General features: G+C 33.7%; 1 protein-coding gene across 5 annotated transcripts in view; it reads right to left on the bottom strand.

The window, feature by feature from the left end:
- Nucleotides 1–9,649: 9,649 nt before the first annotated feature.
- Nucleotides 9,650–17,519, bottom strand: part of STK31 (serine/threonine kinase 31) — a 57,641-nt gene continuing 49,771 nt past the window's right edge. For 4 of the 5 annotated variants that reach the window (XM_016159602.2, XM_016159604.2, XM_016159603.2 and 1 more), the window contains exons 23-24: nucleotides 15,700–15,768; nucleotides 9,972–10,352 (exon numbers count right to left, since the gene is read on the bottom strand). In XM_016159602.2, coding sequence (XP_016015088.2) covers nucleotides 10,125–10,352; nucleotides 15,700–15,768 — 297 coding nt within the window. In that variant the 3' untranslated portion in view covers nucleotides 9,972–10,124. Of the gene's footprint in view, nucleotides 10,353–15,699; nucleotides 15,769–17,519 lie in introns of all 5 variants that reach the window. The other variant, XM_016159607.2, reaches the window with a different exon arrangement.

The following is a 17,519-nucleotide window of genomic DNA, read 5'->3' as shown; positions in this document are numbered from 1 at the left end:
TAGCACACTGTTACTTGATAGCAGGGGAAAATTTTAAACCTTTAATTAAAAACTAATATAAAAGATTAAGGTATGTAATTATATGATTAAAGTATAACATGTTAATGGTAGAGCTTAAGTGACAATATATAGATATTCACTATAAACTTCTTTTAACTTTGCTGTATGTTGGGAAATATGCTTAATAAAATGTTGAAAAATTAAGAATTTAGAAAAAATGTTTCATCACCCATATTTTTTACCACAAACACCTTTTTAGGTATTTCTTTCCCTCATGTATAAGTATAATGTGTATCTTCATAATTCGTGCTATGTAACAGTCTATTATATTGATGCATCATGAATTACGAAACAATTCATTCGTTCTGAATTTATTCAGTTTCCAGTTGAACATTTTCATATGTGTATTTTTTTTCTGTTAAGTCATGTTCCTAAGACAAATTAACTTTCAAATTCATACTGCTTTTGTAAATTAACACCTGCACCAATTTAACCAATATCATAGGACCTAGCCATTTTAATATTTTGCTGCTTTATTAAGCATAAAAATATTATTCAGAGACTAATTTTTACTTGGTTTTTGAACAAAATTTTACATATTCATTTTTGTATTTATCTACTGAAGTCAATAATCTTCCTATAAATTTAAAAACTCACTTATGTGTTATAATTATTAACCCATTGTCTCCTAAACTCAGGCAAATTCTGGTCGGCTGTCATCCTTTTGTTATTTTCACTGTGTTGAATTTTGCATATTCCAATCCGTCAGTCTTACTTTTTGTGATTTCTTCAACCCATTCAGAACTAAGAAATATTCTATTTCTCCACACGTTTGACAAATATTCTAATTTTGTTTTTTGTTTTAATCTATACACATTAAATTCAGAAAGTAAAGTTCCCTTTAAGAAGGTAAGAGGAAAATGAACCAAAAAAAAAGATGTGGTTGGTAAAATTGAGAATTCATTCTCTCAAACCACTGTTTCTAAATATGGTCCTCCCAGAGTAGCTGCATCAAAAATACTTAAGGGTACTAGTTATTAAATACAGATACCCAAGTCCCATCTCTTACGTACCTAGGCAAAACCTCTAGGTATGAACACTGGGAAACGTGCATTAAAAAAAAAAAAAAAAAAACAGGTGACTCTTATGCAGCTTTAGTCTTGAAAGTCACAGGGGGATTTTCACAGGAGAAAGGTTCTAGGTGAATCACATACAGTAGGAATAATAGAAGAAAACTACATAATACTGTCAGTGGGATTGCAAATTGGTACAACACTATGGAAAACGGTCTGGAGGTTTCTCAAAAAAAATCAAAAACAGATATACCTTTTGACCCAGCAATTGCACTTTTTGATATTTAAACAAAGAAAGCCAAAATAAAAATTCGTAAAGATCTATGCACCCCTATGTTCATGACAGCACAATTTACAAAAGCGAAGATATGGAAGCAACCTAAATGCCCATTGACAGACGATTAAAGAAGTTATGATTCATATATACAATGGAATATTACTGAGCCATTAGAAAAATGAAATCCTACTATTTGCAATGACATGGATAGACATAGAGGTTATTATGCTGTGTGAAATAAGTCAAACAGAGAAAGATAAATACCATATGATTTCACTTATATTCAGAATCTAAGGAGTAAAAAGAACAAACTAATCAAAAATAGACTCGCAAATATAGTGGACAATCTGGTGATGGCCAGAGGAGAGGAGGCTTGGGAGTCTGGGAGATTAGGGTGAAGGGTTAAAGAAGTACAAATTAGTAGTTGATAGTTGGTCACGGGGCTGGGGAGCATGGCATAAGGAATGCAGTTAGCATTAATGTAATGGCTAAGTGGAGAGCCAGAGGAGAGAAAAAGCAATTAGGGGGATCATTTTATAAACTATATAATTATCCAGTTAAAGATACTTAAAACTAATAATAAAAATTTTTTTTAAAATACATCGAATTAAAAAAATAAACAAATATAAGATGCCTGACAATTAGGAGTCACTCAAATATTTGCTGAATAAACACATACATGTATTTTTTTCTTATATATCTTTTTGACATATAATTCACGTACCATAAAAGAAATCTCACACCCCCCCCATCCCCATGCAATCACTAATCTGCTTTCTGTCTCTATAGATTTACCTATTCTAGACATTTCATAATACTAAGATATGAAACATAGAGATAAATAAAACCATACAGTATGCAGTCTTTTGTGATTTTCTTTCACTTAGCATAATGCTTTCGAGATTCATTTATACTGTGGCATGGATTAGTACTTCATTCTTTTTTATTGACAAATAATATTCCATTGCACAGATAAACCACATTATGTTTATCCATTCATCAGTAGATGGATATCTGGATTGTTTCCACTTTTTGGCTATTATGAATAAGCTGGTATGAATGTTCATGTACAGGGTTTTTGTGTGAACATAAATTTCAATGACTTGGATAATTAGCTAGGAGTTAAACTGCCAGGTTATATATGGTAACTCCATATTTAACATTTTGAGGAATTGCCAAACTTTTTCGAAGCAGCTGCTTCCTTATACGTGTCCATCAGCAGTTCCAGTTTCTCCACATCCCCCCCAACATTTGTCCTTATCTGATTTTTTTATTCTAGCTATCCTAGTAAGTGCGAATGTGGTATCTCATTGTAGTTTGATGTACATTTCCATAATGACTAATGATGTTGAGAATTTTTTCATATCTTTATTGGCCATTTGTATATCTTTGGAAAAAAGTCTATTCATATCCCCTGCCCATTTTCGAATTGGTTTACTTTTTCATTATTGAGTCGCAAAATTTCTTTACACCAAATACAAGTCCCTTAACAGATAGATGATTTGAAAATATTTCTCCCATTCTGTGGGTTTTCACTTTCTTGATATTATCCTTTGAAGTACAAAAATTTGTAATTTAATGAATTCCTATATATCTAATTTTTCTTCCCTTGCTTCTGTTTTTGGCATCACATCTTTAAAAACTTTGCCTAACTCAAGGTCATTTATGCCTTAACATTTATCCCTGTTTTCTTCTAAGAGTTTTCTACATCAGCTTTACCTTTACGTCTATGAACCATTTTGAGTTAATTTTTCCATATAGTATGAGAAAGGGGTCTGACTTCATTCTTTATATGTGAAAATAGAGATGTCTCAGCATCATTTATTGAAAAGACTACTTCCCTTATTGAATTGTCTTGGTATCCTTGTTAAAAATCAAGTGATCATATATGAAAGGGTTTATTTACATACATGAAAATAAAAATAAAATAGAAACTCTCAATCCTATTTCATGGATCTATGTCTATACACTTATGCCAGCACTCACACTGTCTTATCGTTGCTTTATGGTAAATTTTGAAATTAGGAGTGTGAGTCCTCTTACTTTGTTCCCTTTCTTCAATGTTGTTTTGGCTATTCTGCATCCATTCCATTTCCACACTCGGAATTCCATGAATTTTAGGATCAGCTTATCAATTTCTACAAAAACAGAAGCATAGATTTTGATATTTTGTTGACTCTCGAGATGATTGGGGAGTATTACCATCTTAACAATATTAAATTTTCTGATCCATTAACATATCTTTGAATTTATTTAGGTCTTTTTTACTTTCATTCAACAATGTTTTATAATTTTAGTATGCAAGTATTAAATTTATTCCTAATTATTTTATTCTTGTTGATGCTATTATAAATGAAATTTTAATTTCATTTTCAATTATAGAAAATTCTAGGGAATAGAAATGAAACGTTTTTATTAACAATCTTGTATCTGTAACCACACTGCACTTATTAGTTGTAAAATTTTCTTAACGAATTTCTCAAAACTTTCTATGTACAAGATCATGTCATCTGCAAATAGAGAGTTCTATATCTTCCTTCCCGATATGGAAGCTTTTTATATCTTCTTCTTGTCTAATTGCCCTGTATAATGTTGAAGTGGAAAGAGTGGATAACCTTTCTTGTTGCTTATCTTAGGGGAAAGCATCCAGTCTTTCACTACCAAGTATGATACTACCTGTGGGTTATTCAGATACTATTTATCAGATTGAGGATGGTCCTTGCTATTCTTAGTTTGTTGAATTTTTTTTTATCACAAAAGGGTGTTAGATTTTATCAAATGTTTTTCCTGCACCTTTTGATTAAAAAAGCAAACAAAGTCAGGTTTCCATTCCAACCAAAAAAGTGGGGGGAGGATCAAATACACAAAAATGATCCAGTAGTACAAAGGACTCCAAACCTCAGGTTCACAGGTAGTAGTGTTAAATTATACTAATAGACAAAGAAATACATCCTCGTTATTAATACTGACAAATTTAATTTAGTGTGGAATTAGGGTCTTGTGTGATTTAGTATCTTTTTTCTTCTTATCAAGGGAACTCTACCCATTAAATATATAACATCTTAAAAAGAAAGTATGACATTTTGATTTATTCATTTTTATCAGTTATATTTGCATTAGAAACTTTGCCCTGCATCCTTATAATCCTTCTCTAGGGCTGCCAAATCTCCCCTAGCCTCTAAGAACTACCATGCCGTCTTTGACATACAAATGTAGAAATATCCTCTTGGCAAATAGGAGATCACACTTGTGGTCTCGAGGGGATCAGTCCTCTTCAACTGCCACAGTGTTGCTCAGCATGCAGAGAGCACACTGGAGTTTGTCCAGGACACTTCCAGGCATCATCGTCCATTACTGTCTTCTTTAGTGTCAGATATTTATACTATACCATTCCTACCTTTCCTTTACCATGTTTTTTCCTTAATAGTTTCCCTGATAATTATAATTATTAACTTAAAACAATCTAGTTTGGATTAATACCAAATTAATTTCTATAGCAAACAAAAACTTTGCCCCAATATAGTTCCATTTGCTTTTTCCTTTGCTGTGATTTTCATACACATTAAATCCTTACATACGTGCATTAATAGTTTTATAATTCTTTATGCAGTTTAAAAATCAAATCTGAGACACAAACAAAAATATATTTATATTGTCTTTCATGTTTACTCATGTAGTTACCTTTACCAGGCTCTTTTGTGTGTGGGCTGAATATACTGCTGAGTGTGCTTTCTTTTCAGCCTGAAAGATGCCCTTTAGTGTGTGTGTGTGTGTGTGTGTGTGTGTGTGTGTGTGTGTGTGTGTGGTTAGGGAAGGTATTCTTATAACAAAGTTTATGTTTTTGTTTACCTAGGAACAGCTTAATGTCATGTCTTTAATATCTCTATTTTTGCTAGGTATAAAATTCTTGGTTGACAGGTTTTCTTCTCAGCACTTTGAAAATGTCATTCAGCTGAATTCTTGCCACCATTATTTCTGATTTTCAGTTGTTAATCTTATTGAGCATGGTTTGTACTTGAGTCTTTTCTCTCTTGCTACTTTCAAAATTCCCTACTTGACATTAGTGTTCCAGAGTTTATGATGTCTAGTGAATCTCTTCAAGTTTATCCTACTTGGAGTTCGCTGAGCTTCTTGAATATGCAGATTCAACAAATTTGTCATCAAATGTGAAATTTTTTCAGCCATGATTTTTTCCCCTTTCTTGCCTCTCCTGGGATTTCTATTATGCTATTAATATGCCTTGATGGTGTCCCACTGGACTCTTAAGTCTCTTCATTTTTTCTTAATTCTTCTTTCTTTCTGGTCCTCGGTCTAAAGATAATCTCAATTAATATATCTTTAAATTCGCCAATCTTTTGTCAATCCAAATCTGTGGGTGGGCTCCTCTAATTCATTACATTATTGTACTTTTCAGCTCCCTATTTTATATTTGGTTCTTTCTCATAATTTCTATCTCTTTATTGATAGTCTCTATGTGGCAGCACACTAGGCAGTATATTCAGCCCACACACAAAAAGATGCAAAGAAACTTTTCTCATACTTTCTTTAAATATGGTTTTCTCTAGTTCTTTGAATATATTTATAACAGTTGATATCAAGGCTTTGTGTACTAAGTCCAGCAAGTCCTCTGGGACAGTTTTTATGCTTATTTTTTCTTGCATAAAGAACATACTTTTTTGTTTCTTTGCATCTTTTTTTTTTTTTGCTCAAAACTGGACATTTTAAATATAATTTCCAATTCAAAATCATATTTACCCCCTCAACCCAGAGTTTGTTGTCACTGCTAGCTGTTGATAATGACATGTTTGCTTAGTAACTTTTCTTGACTAATACTGTGAAGTCTGTGTTCTTTCAATGTGCAGCTTATCTTAGTGGTCAGCAAGTAACTGAACAGATATTTCCTTAAATTCCTGGAACCAGTAAATCTCCCAACCTTTGCTGAGAGGCCATGTATATTTTGGGGCATGCCTTCAACACTCTGCAGTGTACAGCTCTGCCTTAGCCTTCACATCCTGTCTTCCAGAACCTCAAGGTTAGCCAGAGATGAAAGAATAGAGTTCTTTGCAGATCTTTTCTGGGCATGCACACAACCCTGAACATGTGCACAGCCTTTTAGAATCCCAGGAATTTGTTGGAGCTTTTCAATGCACACCATGAATATCAATTCCGATTTTCCCATTAAATAGTTACCCCATCGGATATCACCACCTTAGGAAGTTGTGACGTTAAACAACTGCCATGGTTTTTCAACAAGTACCCTGGAAAGGTAGTTTTGCCACTGAACAAGCTCTGAGTCAGGTCAAATAGAGACAAGCCTTGTGAATGGGGCTTATCCAGGGAGCTGCCAGACAAGTCAAATAGTGACAATTCTCTTGCAATGGGGCTTTTTGAGGAGTCCTCAACATTCTGCCACTTCCACTAACTGTTAAGCCATTGGTCTTCACAGGTAACATCATTGTAATCTGCTGATTTACAAGGCTACAGCATAGCTGAAGGCAGGGAATGGGAATAGGGCAAGTTAAACACTACCAAGCTTGCAATTCTTACCCAGGTTTAGCTGCTCTTCTTGAATAAATGATCTTCAAATTGCTGCAAGTCCTTGGTTAATTCCCAGAGTTCTGAAGAAGTTGAAGAAACTTGACAATTTCTGCCAGTGTTATTGTTGCCTTTTGAAGTAGGTTTTCAGAGGTCATCACTCCACCTTTCCATAACCACCTGTGCATGTAGTTTTAATGGCAGAAGATACAGTTATACCAACAACTAAAAATAATAAAGTATGTTAAGATATAATACAGCATGTTATTTGATTAGTTAAAAGAGATGTTAAAAGATCCTAAGAAGAAATTTTACAAATGTTAACAATTAAATGCACACTGAAATCACTTAGCACTAGTACTATGAAATGGACCAAAAGCTTCCCATAAATTTTTGAGAAAGTTTACAGTCTTAATTCTCTCCTTTTCAATACCTTTATCTAAAACAGGATTATTTTCTTTGTGTCAATTACTTTAGTGAAATGTACTATCCTTGACTGTTTCCCTATTTCCATTATTTTCCTGACCAAATCATCCTCTAGTTAGCTTGTACAGGACTATGAGATTCCATTGCTCATAAGTTTTTCATAGAGTCCAATCTCTTTTACGGCAAATCACAACCCACTATGACATGTCCCCAAAATACTTCTCCAAGTTTCTCAGTTCCCCCATGAATGATCTGATCTATACTCCAGCCAAATTCTTGTGCTTTCCCAAATCTACCCTTCGAGCTCTCTTAATTTCCTTGGCTTGGAATACTCTCTTCCAGTTCCAAACAAATCCTACTGCTCCTCTAAAATGAGTCAAATGTCTATTTCTCAACCTATTTGCTTCCTCTTCTTTGTAGTGACACACATTGTAACTCCTTTTATAGTTTATTACACATTGCATCATTCCCAGACAACCCACAGAGCAGTAAACATGTTTGCCTTTGCAGTTCCCTTAGGCGCACGCACACAAACACACACACACGAAGAAATATTTGTGGCACTAAAGAGATACTTAGAAATTTGTCTCTTTATATGACATATTAATATTTGCCATTTAAAACATTTTAAAACAAAAAATAAAGTACTTAGTATCTGATTCTCTCCCTAATCTCACAAAACAGAAGTTGCTAGGTATTATGTGAAAAAAAGGGGGTCTCATTGTCAGTTTTGGCAAATGCTGAGACAAAAACTAGTTTCTCTTCTAGAGAATACTTTTATAACATTTACTGTCTAATATGCATGATCAGTCTCCCAATTTAACATTCATTACTTTCCAAACAACTAATCACAGAATCTTTTTTGTGCTGAACATCCCGAGACTAGTGTTCAGAACACATTTGAAAAATACTAGCCTAATTCTTTATTTAAAATAGTGAGTACAAATAATATACTCCTTGTTCCCTTTAATTGTCCAAGTTTGCTTTGAACCTAATTGCTGTTTCTTTATTACTGAATCAACTAAAATTAAGTCTTACTATAAAACAGGAAATCCAAAAAGTAGCAATGGCATGAATGTGTGGCAATGGTTCTCTTTAGTATGCATTAGAATGACTCAAAGAAATTGTTAAAACACAGATTGCCAGGCTCCACCCCCAGAGATTCTCATTTATCAAGTGTGGGGTGGAGCCAAGAATTTGCACTTCTGTTAAGTTTCCAGGTGATGCTGAGGCACCTGGTACAGGGACCACACTTTGATGTTAGGGTTTATTCTCTGAAATATGAAATCTCAAGGCCAGTACAGAGGCTCCAGAATGATTAGCAACATCAGCTCCTTCTTCTAACTTGCTGTTCCATCATCCTAGTTTATGGGTTTCATCCTCAGGGTCACCTCATTATGCAACAAGGCCACTCAAATTCTAACCATTATGTTAGTTCCTAGGCAATCAGAGAGGGATAAAGGCAAAAGGGCATGTCTCCCAGCTAAGTTACCTCTTTTTAAGAAGCCTTATTTGCAAGAACCTAGCCAAAAGGCTTCAACTAATTTATAGTTCCAGGTAGGTACTAATCAGTGAGATCACTTTGTACAGCATAATAATTATGCTGTACATCTAAAACTAATATAAAACAGTGAATGTTAGCTGTAATTAAAAAATAAAATAGAGATTTCAGCTAACAGGAAATGGTAAATGCAGTATTTCAGCCAAGTATACTGCCAACCCAAACAAAACTGGAATCTATTACTAAGAATAAAGGAAGATTATATTTTGAATAGAGAACTGGAAACTCTACCATACTTTAGTTTACATACACTTCAATCCCAAGCCCAACTGATTTGTCTCCAATTTCATAATACTATCCCATGTTTCATCACTATTTCTACTTCCCTAGTTCTTCGCCTTCATCATTTCTCACCTACTTTATTATAATTGCCTTCTAACCAGTTTCCCTACTTCCAAACATGGGGGTAGGAAAAAGATGGATTTTGAGAAAGCTGTTTAAAATTCAATGACTCTACACTTCCTATAAAACGATTAGGCATAAGCCTTTTATTATTCTACACAAAGCCCTCATCTACCTATATGACTTTTCCCTCCCTCAGATTTTACACTATTAAACACAACAAGCTGTTTCTCCCTTCAGTGCTTTCAACATGCTCATGCTCTCTCTGATAATACAATCTTGTGCCTCCCTCCTTGACCTCTACTACTTACTTATCCTTTAAGATTTAACTAAGGTCCTACCCTCCTCCTGAAAGCTCTTCCTGATACCCCTCCTCTACAGGATAAGTACCTCTCCTTTTTAATCTCATAAAGCTCTGTCTAGAGCTATTACCGATGTTCCATTTTATATTATGAAGATCTGTTTATATCTATGACTTTCCCAATGGGTTGTGGGCTTTTTAAGTATAAGGGCCATATTTCATTTATCTTTATATCCTCTGAACTAGGTATAGGCAAGTAGAGGCAATCATTTATTGAAAAAAAGTATCACCCTTCATCATCAGCTGGCCAACATACTGAAAATCTGTATAGGATCTGTCCAACAATCTAGTAACCTTTTCTATTACAAGTATAATAGTCTAATTATGAAATTTCTAAAAGTAACTACAGAAAATCCTTCATAACGCCTCCAGTTAAATGAAATTTCAAGTATACGATTTTTTTGCATAGCCAAACATCTTTTATTTTTCAAAACTGGAATACCAAAGACACAATCTAACTAGCTCCAGAACACTACTATATTTTTATTTAGCCAAACTAAACAAAGTTTTTAAAAGGAACATGTGCAACAATAAAAGAATCCTAATCCATCAATCGAAGTTGGCTTCACCACTTCTTGTGTTTCCCTTATATTTATCCAAGTTCTCCATCTTTAATTCTTCTTCCTCTTTACATTGGGTATACTCAGTGTCTTTTTCTGGGTTTGGAGGTGATTTCCCCTTTGGAAGCAAGAAACATTCAGCATTCAGAACTTGCTCAGCAGTCATTGAACTTCTACAACAGATCAAGCTACAGAGGAGGGATTTGACATTATCATCCTGCAAGAAAAAGGAGATGTTACAAAACAAAAATAAAATCAAAACAAATGAGCAAAAGGAAAAACTTGTAATAAGGAGAATCCTATTCAAAAACACTTTCTAAGACCAAGTGCTGTAGGCGTAAAAAATATTTAAAATAAGGGACTGTAAGCTGATAAGGTCCTTGCAGTCTGTGAGGTCAAAGGTTGCCTTGCCTAAAAAGAAAAAAAACACACACTTTTTGATACAGAGCTAAAATAAATTTTCCCTATTTAGATTATTTAAGATTTCTACAAATTTCAACAGTTTTTTGTTTTGTTTTTTGTTTTGTTTTGTTTTGTTTTTTGGAAAGGAATTACTCCAGTAATAAAACAATGGAATTGAATTACAAAGGAAAAACAGAAGAGGGAAAAAAAAACCAATTCTGAAATATCTCAAAAACAAGTGAAATTCCCCCCCAAAAATATGACATTGTATGACTTTCCCTCTTCACTCTTTTTTAGGGCACTGGTCAAGTTTGACACAATAAAAATTTTACACTAAAGCTATTCTGGAAGGGTATGATCTTTTCCCTAGTCAATTGCTTCTGGATTCAGTTTGGAAGGAATCTCTTAGAACTCTTCTACCACCACTAACATTATCATCATCATTTTGGTAGTTATAATTTATTATGTGCCACTATTTCCAAGACCATTGTTTGTGTTATCACATGTAAACAACACTATGCTATTGCTCCTCCATTATTTCTACCTCCCAAAGCACCTGAGTATGCCTTTTTTGCCTCTATGATGACTCCAATCACAGCATGTTTCACACTGAATGAAAATCGCCTGTTTATTGCTGGTGGCCTCATTAAACTCTAAGATCTTTAATATCAGAAATTTTAGCTTATCAGTTCAACCCCGACAACTAATACAGTGGCAGGAATAGAGCAGGTATGCATTTGCTAAATGAATGAATGCCAATGCCCACACTGCACTCTACAGGATGTTTTTAAACATATTTATTTAAAGATAATACCTTTAGTAGGTATAAACTTAACTAAAAACTACAAAATCTAAATAATAAAAAATAGCACACACTCTTGAAAACCACAAACAGATTAAGAACAAGTAGAAAATCATGTTTCTGGACAAAAGGACTCTCATCACAAATGTGACAATTTTCCCTAAATTATAAACTTTACATGATTACAATAAAATACAATAATTTCCCCCACTTTTAAAACTAGATAAGTTAACTATAAAGATCTTTTAGAAGAATAATTAAGCAAGGAGAGACATGAAAGCTCTGATAAAAATAGCAATGAGAAAGGAACTAGCCCTTCCACATAGTAAAATATATTATAAAGTCTGTTAATTGAAAGAATATTGCACCATAATATGAATAAATCAATGGGAAAAAACAGAAAAACTAGAATTATACTCCTACACAAATAAAGTTTCAGTATTTGAAATGATAGCATTTCCAATGGAGGGAGGAAATAACTTTTTAATAAAAGGTATTAGAGCAAATAGATAGCCAACAGAAAAAGATAAAGTCACCTGTATTCCTTATACCAAAACCAGGATAATTCCAAATATATCAAAACTCTTAACTGTGAAAAATAAAATTAAATAAGTATTTGAAAAAAAAAAAAGTTTAATTTCTCAATTCTCAAAAGCAACTAAAGACAAAAAATTCTTCCTCAAGCTTCTCAGTCTCATAGATTATAAAATTTTACAAAATCATAAAACACCATTATAGAATAGAAATCTCTAAAAGTAAAAACCAAAGGAAACAAGTTAACTACATATATCAGGTGACATAATCACACATAAAATAATTCTTTTAAGTGACTTTAAAACAAGTATTTTGACTATACAATCTTAGTTTGATAAAGATCTACTGAGATATATTCTAGTCAGAAAGACCGTCAAAGAAATGTTAAACAGTATTCAATAACCTTACTGCTTCAGTATCATTGTTATTTTCAAACTATTATATTTATTGTAGATAAAGCAATTATGTAATTGTTGCTATCATAAGAATTAAGATTATTAGTGTAAAAAGAAATTTGAATTTAAAATTAAGTGAAACCCCTATAATCTTGAATTTGATTTGGAAATACCCTTTAAGTGTAAATAGATTAGACAACCACCCCCCCATAAAAAGAAAATGTCTAACAGGATTTAAAACAAAAAATGCATGCTACCTACAAGAGACTCACTTTACATTTAAGAACACACCACAGGCTAAAAAGTAAAGGGACAGAAAAAAATAATCCATGCAAATAGTGACCAAAAGAGAGTAGGGGAAAACATACTTATATCAGACAAAATAGACTTTAATCAAAAACACCAGCAACAGAGAAAGTCATCACACAATAATGAAAGGGTAAATTAAACATAAGATATAATAATAAGTACATACATGCACAATCAGATTGCCTAAGTATACAAAGCAAATACTGACAGATCTGAAGGGAGATATAGCAATACAAGAGACTTCATTTCCTGACGTGACATGACAGAACATCCATCCAGAAAATCAACAAGGAAAGATCAGACTTAGATAACATTATACCAAAATAATCTAACAGACTTAGAACATTCTCTAAGACAGATCACATGCTAGGTCAAAAAGCAAGTCTTAACAAATTTAAGAAGACTAATATCATTCAAGTATCTTTTCTGACCAGAATGAAAGAAACTAGAAATCAGTAACAAAGAAAATGGAGAGTGAGTGACACCAGAAACATGGCGGAGTAAGAGATGTCCCCAGACCTCTCCCCTTGAAACAAGCTGAACACCTAAAACTCAACAAAAAACAACCAACCTGCATACTAGCATGTCTAAGCCTGAGATCTGCACATAAGACATACCACAGGTCAGAACCCCGGGCGGCAGACTGGGAGAAACAAAGAAGCTGCCTCTTGCAGCCAGAGCTCCGTGCAGGAGGAAAGGGAAAGGTAAAGGTATTGCAAGTTCCCTGAACAGCCCTGCCTGAGAAGCTGTGAGCTCTATGCAGCGGCAATGCTCAGGGATCAGGGCAGAAAGCAGAGAACTGGGGATGGCAGAGAAACAACAGTTGATTATTAGCAGCCATGGTTGCAAAAAGCGAGGCGGAACCTCATCCCACATCCCCCAAACCAGACAGCACATCCCAAGACCGAACACCTAGGAACCCCAGGGGAATCTGAGCAAAGACTACTGAAACTGTCACTAGCACTGACAGGAACCAAGACTGAGGGTAGTGAGAGTGACTGAATATTTATTAGGGGAAAAAAAGGCATTATACATAGTGACAGAAAGAAATCTAACTATGGTAAGTGAACACATAGTGTAAATATATATGTACACACACACACACACACACACACACACACATGCACCTTACTGTTAAAGTGTACAGCTGAAACACTGGAATTTTGTTTACCAATGTTGCCATAAAAAAAAATAAAAAGCATTATTAAGACTTTCTATAAAGCAGGGATCCAAGAGGCTTAGATGTCACCTACTGGAAACAAAAGAAAAACACCTTCTTAGCAACAGAGTAAAGAGAGATCTTTATATAATAAATCTTCTTTTTGGAAAAAAAAAAAGCAGAATACACCTCCCTCCATTAATGCCCAGGTGGAGAAATCGTGCATTAAACGCCATGAACAACCAAGGTGACAAGGCAGCTCAGAATGACAGAGAAAAATCTCCAGAAAATAAGCTTAAAGACATCGAAATATATCACTTAAATGACAGAAAATTCAGGACAGTTCTTCTGAGAAAGCTCAATGAGATCCAAAATAATTCATATCAACAATTCTAGGAACTGAAAAAACAACTAGATCAGCGCAATAAGATTCTTTAGCAAGAAGATTGAAACCTTTAAAAAGAACCAACAGAACTTCTGGAGATGAAGAACACACTAAAAAAGATGAAGAATGAAATAGCAAGTTTGGGAAATAGAGTCGACCAAATGAAGGAAAGGATCAGTGATATCAAGGACAGAAATCTAGAAATAAATCATAAGGAAGAAGAGAGAAACTGAAGAATGAAAAATAATGAAAGAGAAATACAAGAACTAGCTAACACCATCAGGAGAGGAAACATAAGAATGGGCATTACCGAAGGGGAAGAAAAGGAAAAAAGCCCATCTGAAAAGGCTACATACTACTGTATGATTCCAACTGTATGACATTGTGAAAAAGGCAAAACCATGGAGACAGTGAAAACATCACTGGTTAACAGGGGTCTGAAGAAGGTAGCGATGAACAGGCAGCGCGCAGATTTTTAGCACAGTGAACATACTCTGTATAATACTATAATGGTGGATACATTTGTCCAAATCCCTAAGAAAGGACAACACTAGGAGTGAATCCTAATGCAAACTGTGGACTTTAGGTGATAATGACGTGTCGATGCAGGTTCATCGATTGTAACAAATGCACCACTCTGGTAGGGGATTTTGATAATAGATAGATTAGGCATATTTAGGGGAAGGAGTTATATGGGAAATCTCTGTATCTTCCTCTCCATTTTGCTGTGAACTCAAAAACTGCTCTTAAAAAATAGTCACTAAAATAAACTAAAATATTATAAAATATATCGTTTTAAATGGCATGAGAACTTTTAGAGCTTGATCATTATACTTTTACAAACTCATTTACTGTCATACTTAACCTCTAGTCATAGTGGGCTATTCCATTCAAAAGAATTTAATATTTTCATTCCTAGTGCAGGCTACTGTCTTTACCAGATATGCCCATCACCTACTCTACCTCATGTAAAGTCCTAATTCAATCTTGAAGATTCACCTCAAACAACCACTTGGTAGCATTTGTGACCTACTTGTTCCCTTTTCTCTGCAAAATTAAGAATTAGCTTCCTCCAAAGTACTTTTTCTTAATACTCTAATTATAGCTGTTGTTGACTCATTCACTTTTCTAAATTATTTTCTTCAATACTACAATCCTAGTAACCCAGTCCCTAGTTTCAATTCCTTAAATAGAACAGGTACTCAAAATATGTTGACTGAATACACAGATGTATGACTAAGGAAAGATACAACTAGGTACTTATAAAAAGTAAAACATTAAGTTTGATATAATATGATCTTGAAAGATATAGCAAAGACTATTTTTTCCCTACTTATTACTTAGATTATTTATATAATATGTGTGACAAACATACATTCCAGCAGTATTCTCTAGCAGTAATTCTCTGACAGTCGTGTAAGTAGGGCACTTAAATTTTTTCAATAGTTCTCTATTGTGAATGGTATTTTGCATTTTTATAAAATTTAGAGGGCATTTTCAGTCTAATTTTTAAGATTACATTACTGCTACGTATCTATATCACATTTCCAACTAGTAAATGACAAAAAGGTCACATACCAAATGAAACTGATCCACTTTTGGTATTCCATCTTCATTTGTCTCAAATTCCTGATTTTGAACAGAAAGCTGTTAAAAGGAAATGAGAAGGAATGAATTTCAAATATACCAAAACTGTGACCCTACAGCAGTGTCAAGTCTGCAAATCTTCAGATTTTGGTGAGAAGAGAAGAGCTAACCTAAAGAAAGCATATTATCCCTTGCAGGATAAAAACACTTTCAATGTAACAGCTACCATTCACAAGCAACCACAGATCCTGGGGTTCCTAAAGTATCAATGAGAGTTGATAAACATAGCACAAGCACTTTTAATATTTCCTTACCTTACAAGCAAATATATTAAAATGCAGTAGCTTACATTATGTTGGTTTCACCACTACTCATACATTAAGTACAAAGAAATAAATCAGGCAAATTTCCTTCCAACTATCTAACTTGTGGTCAAGAAATACATGTTAAACTTTTTTAAACTATTAAATATGGATAATTTATTACATACATAAAGATATTTCAAATCTTATGTATTCCTCACCCAGCCCCAACAACCATCAACCAATGATCACTTTTGCCCTATGCACAAACCTATAAGTGTTATTTTTGAGGCAAATCTTATATGTCTCATAATTTTATTGGTAAATATTTTAGTACAGATTTCTAAAAGATGGTCTATTTTTACATAATCACAATGTCACCTAAAAATTCTTTGAAATATCCAGCCAAATTTTTAATCTCACAAATATCATAAATTATTTTACTTTTATATAGTTTATTTAAATCCAGATCCAAATAAGTTCTCCACAATGAAATTTAAAAATGAGCAGAAGGACCTCTAGTCTCATCCTGCTCCTCACCAGTAAATACAACTATAAAGTTTGAAAACAAGATAAAAGACAAAAACCTCTCAAAGGTCAAAAGAGAAAGGCAAACTAGTTAGAGACCTTATGACTCCTACAAGTTCAAAAAAAATAAAGTGACACCAATAAGATAAACTCAATGAAATTAAACTTCTGAAAACTAAAAACAAAGGAAAAAAAAAACCATGAAAGCAACAAAAGATAAACAAAATATTACCTACAGAAGAATACCAATTTGAGTAACAGAGGACTTCTCATGTGAAACTATGGAGAACAGACAAAGTAAAACATTTTCAACTGGTGAAAGAAAAGAACTTTCAACTATAAATTCAACATCCAGAAAAATATCAATCAGGAATAAAAGTGAAATCAAGATGTTCTTAGATGAAAGAAATCTAAAAGAATTTGACACTAGAAAACATGTTCTTAAAGAACGGCAAGAAAGTACTTCAAACGAAAATTTTTTGCTTGAAAAGCATTCATGTTTAATTAAAATTATTGGGGTGACATTAATAAAATCAAATGTTTCAAGTAGGTAGTTCAACAATATGTCATATATACACTGCATTGTGTGCTCATCACCCAAAGTTAGATTTCCTTTCACCACCAAATATGTAACACCTGTTATCCCTATCTACGTCTCCCTTCTCCCCCTCTCCTCTGATAACCACTAATCCACTGTCCGTGTCCATGAGTCTCTTTGTCATGTTGTTTGTTGCTTTCAGTTTTATATCTCGCAATGAGTGAAACTATATAGTTTTCAACTTTGACTTAAGCTTAGCATTATTATCTCAAGATCTATCCATGTTGTTGCAAATGGCAATATTTTACTTTTCTTTACGGCTGGATAGCACTGCATCATTTATATGTACCATCATATCTTCTTTATCCAATCATCTATTGTAGGACACTTTGGCTGCTTCCATGTCCTGGCCACCATGAATGCTGCTTGCAAATAAAGAAAAA

This window comes from Rousettus aegyptiacus, unplaced genomic scaffold (genome assembly GCF_014176215.1).
Source record: "Rousettus aegyptiacus isolate mRouAeg1 unplaced genomic scaffold, mRouAeg1.p scaffold_m13_p_13, whole genome shotgun sequence".
Lineage (NCBI taxonomy): Eukaryota > Metazoa > Chordata > Mammalia > Chiroptera > Pteropodidae > Rousettus > Rousettus aegyptiacus.
The sequence above is the reverse complement of the archived record's forward strand: the minus strand, read 5'-3'. Positions and strand labels throughout refer to the sequence as shown.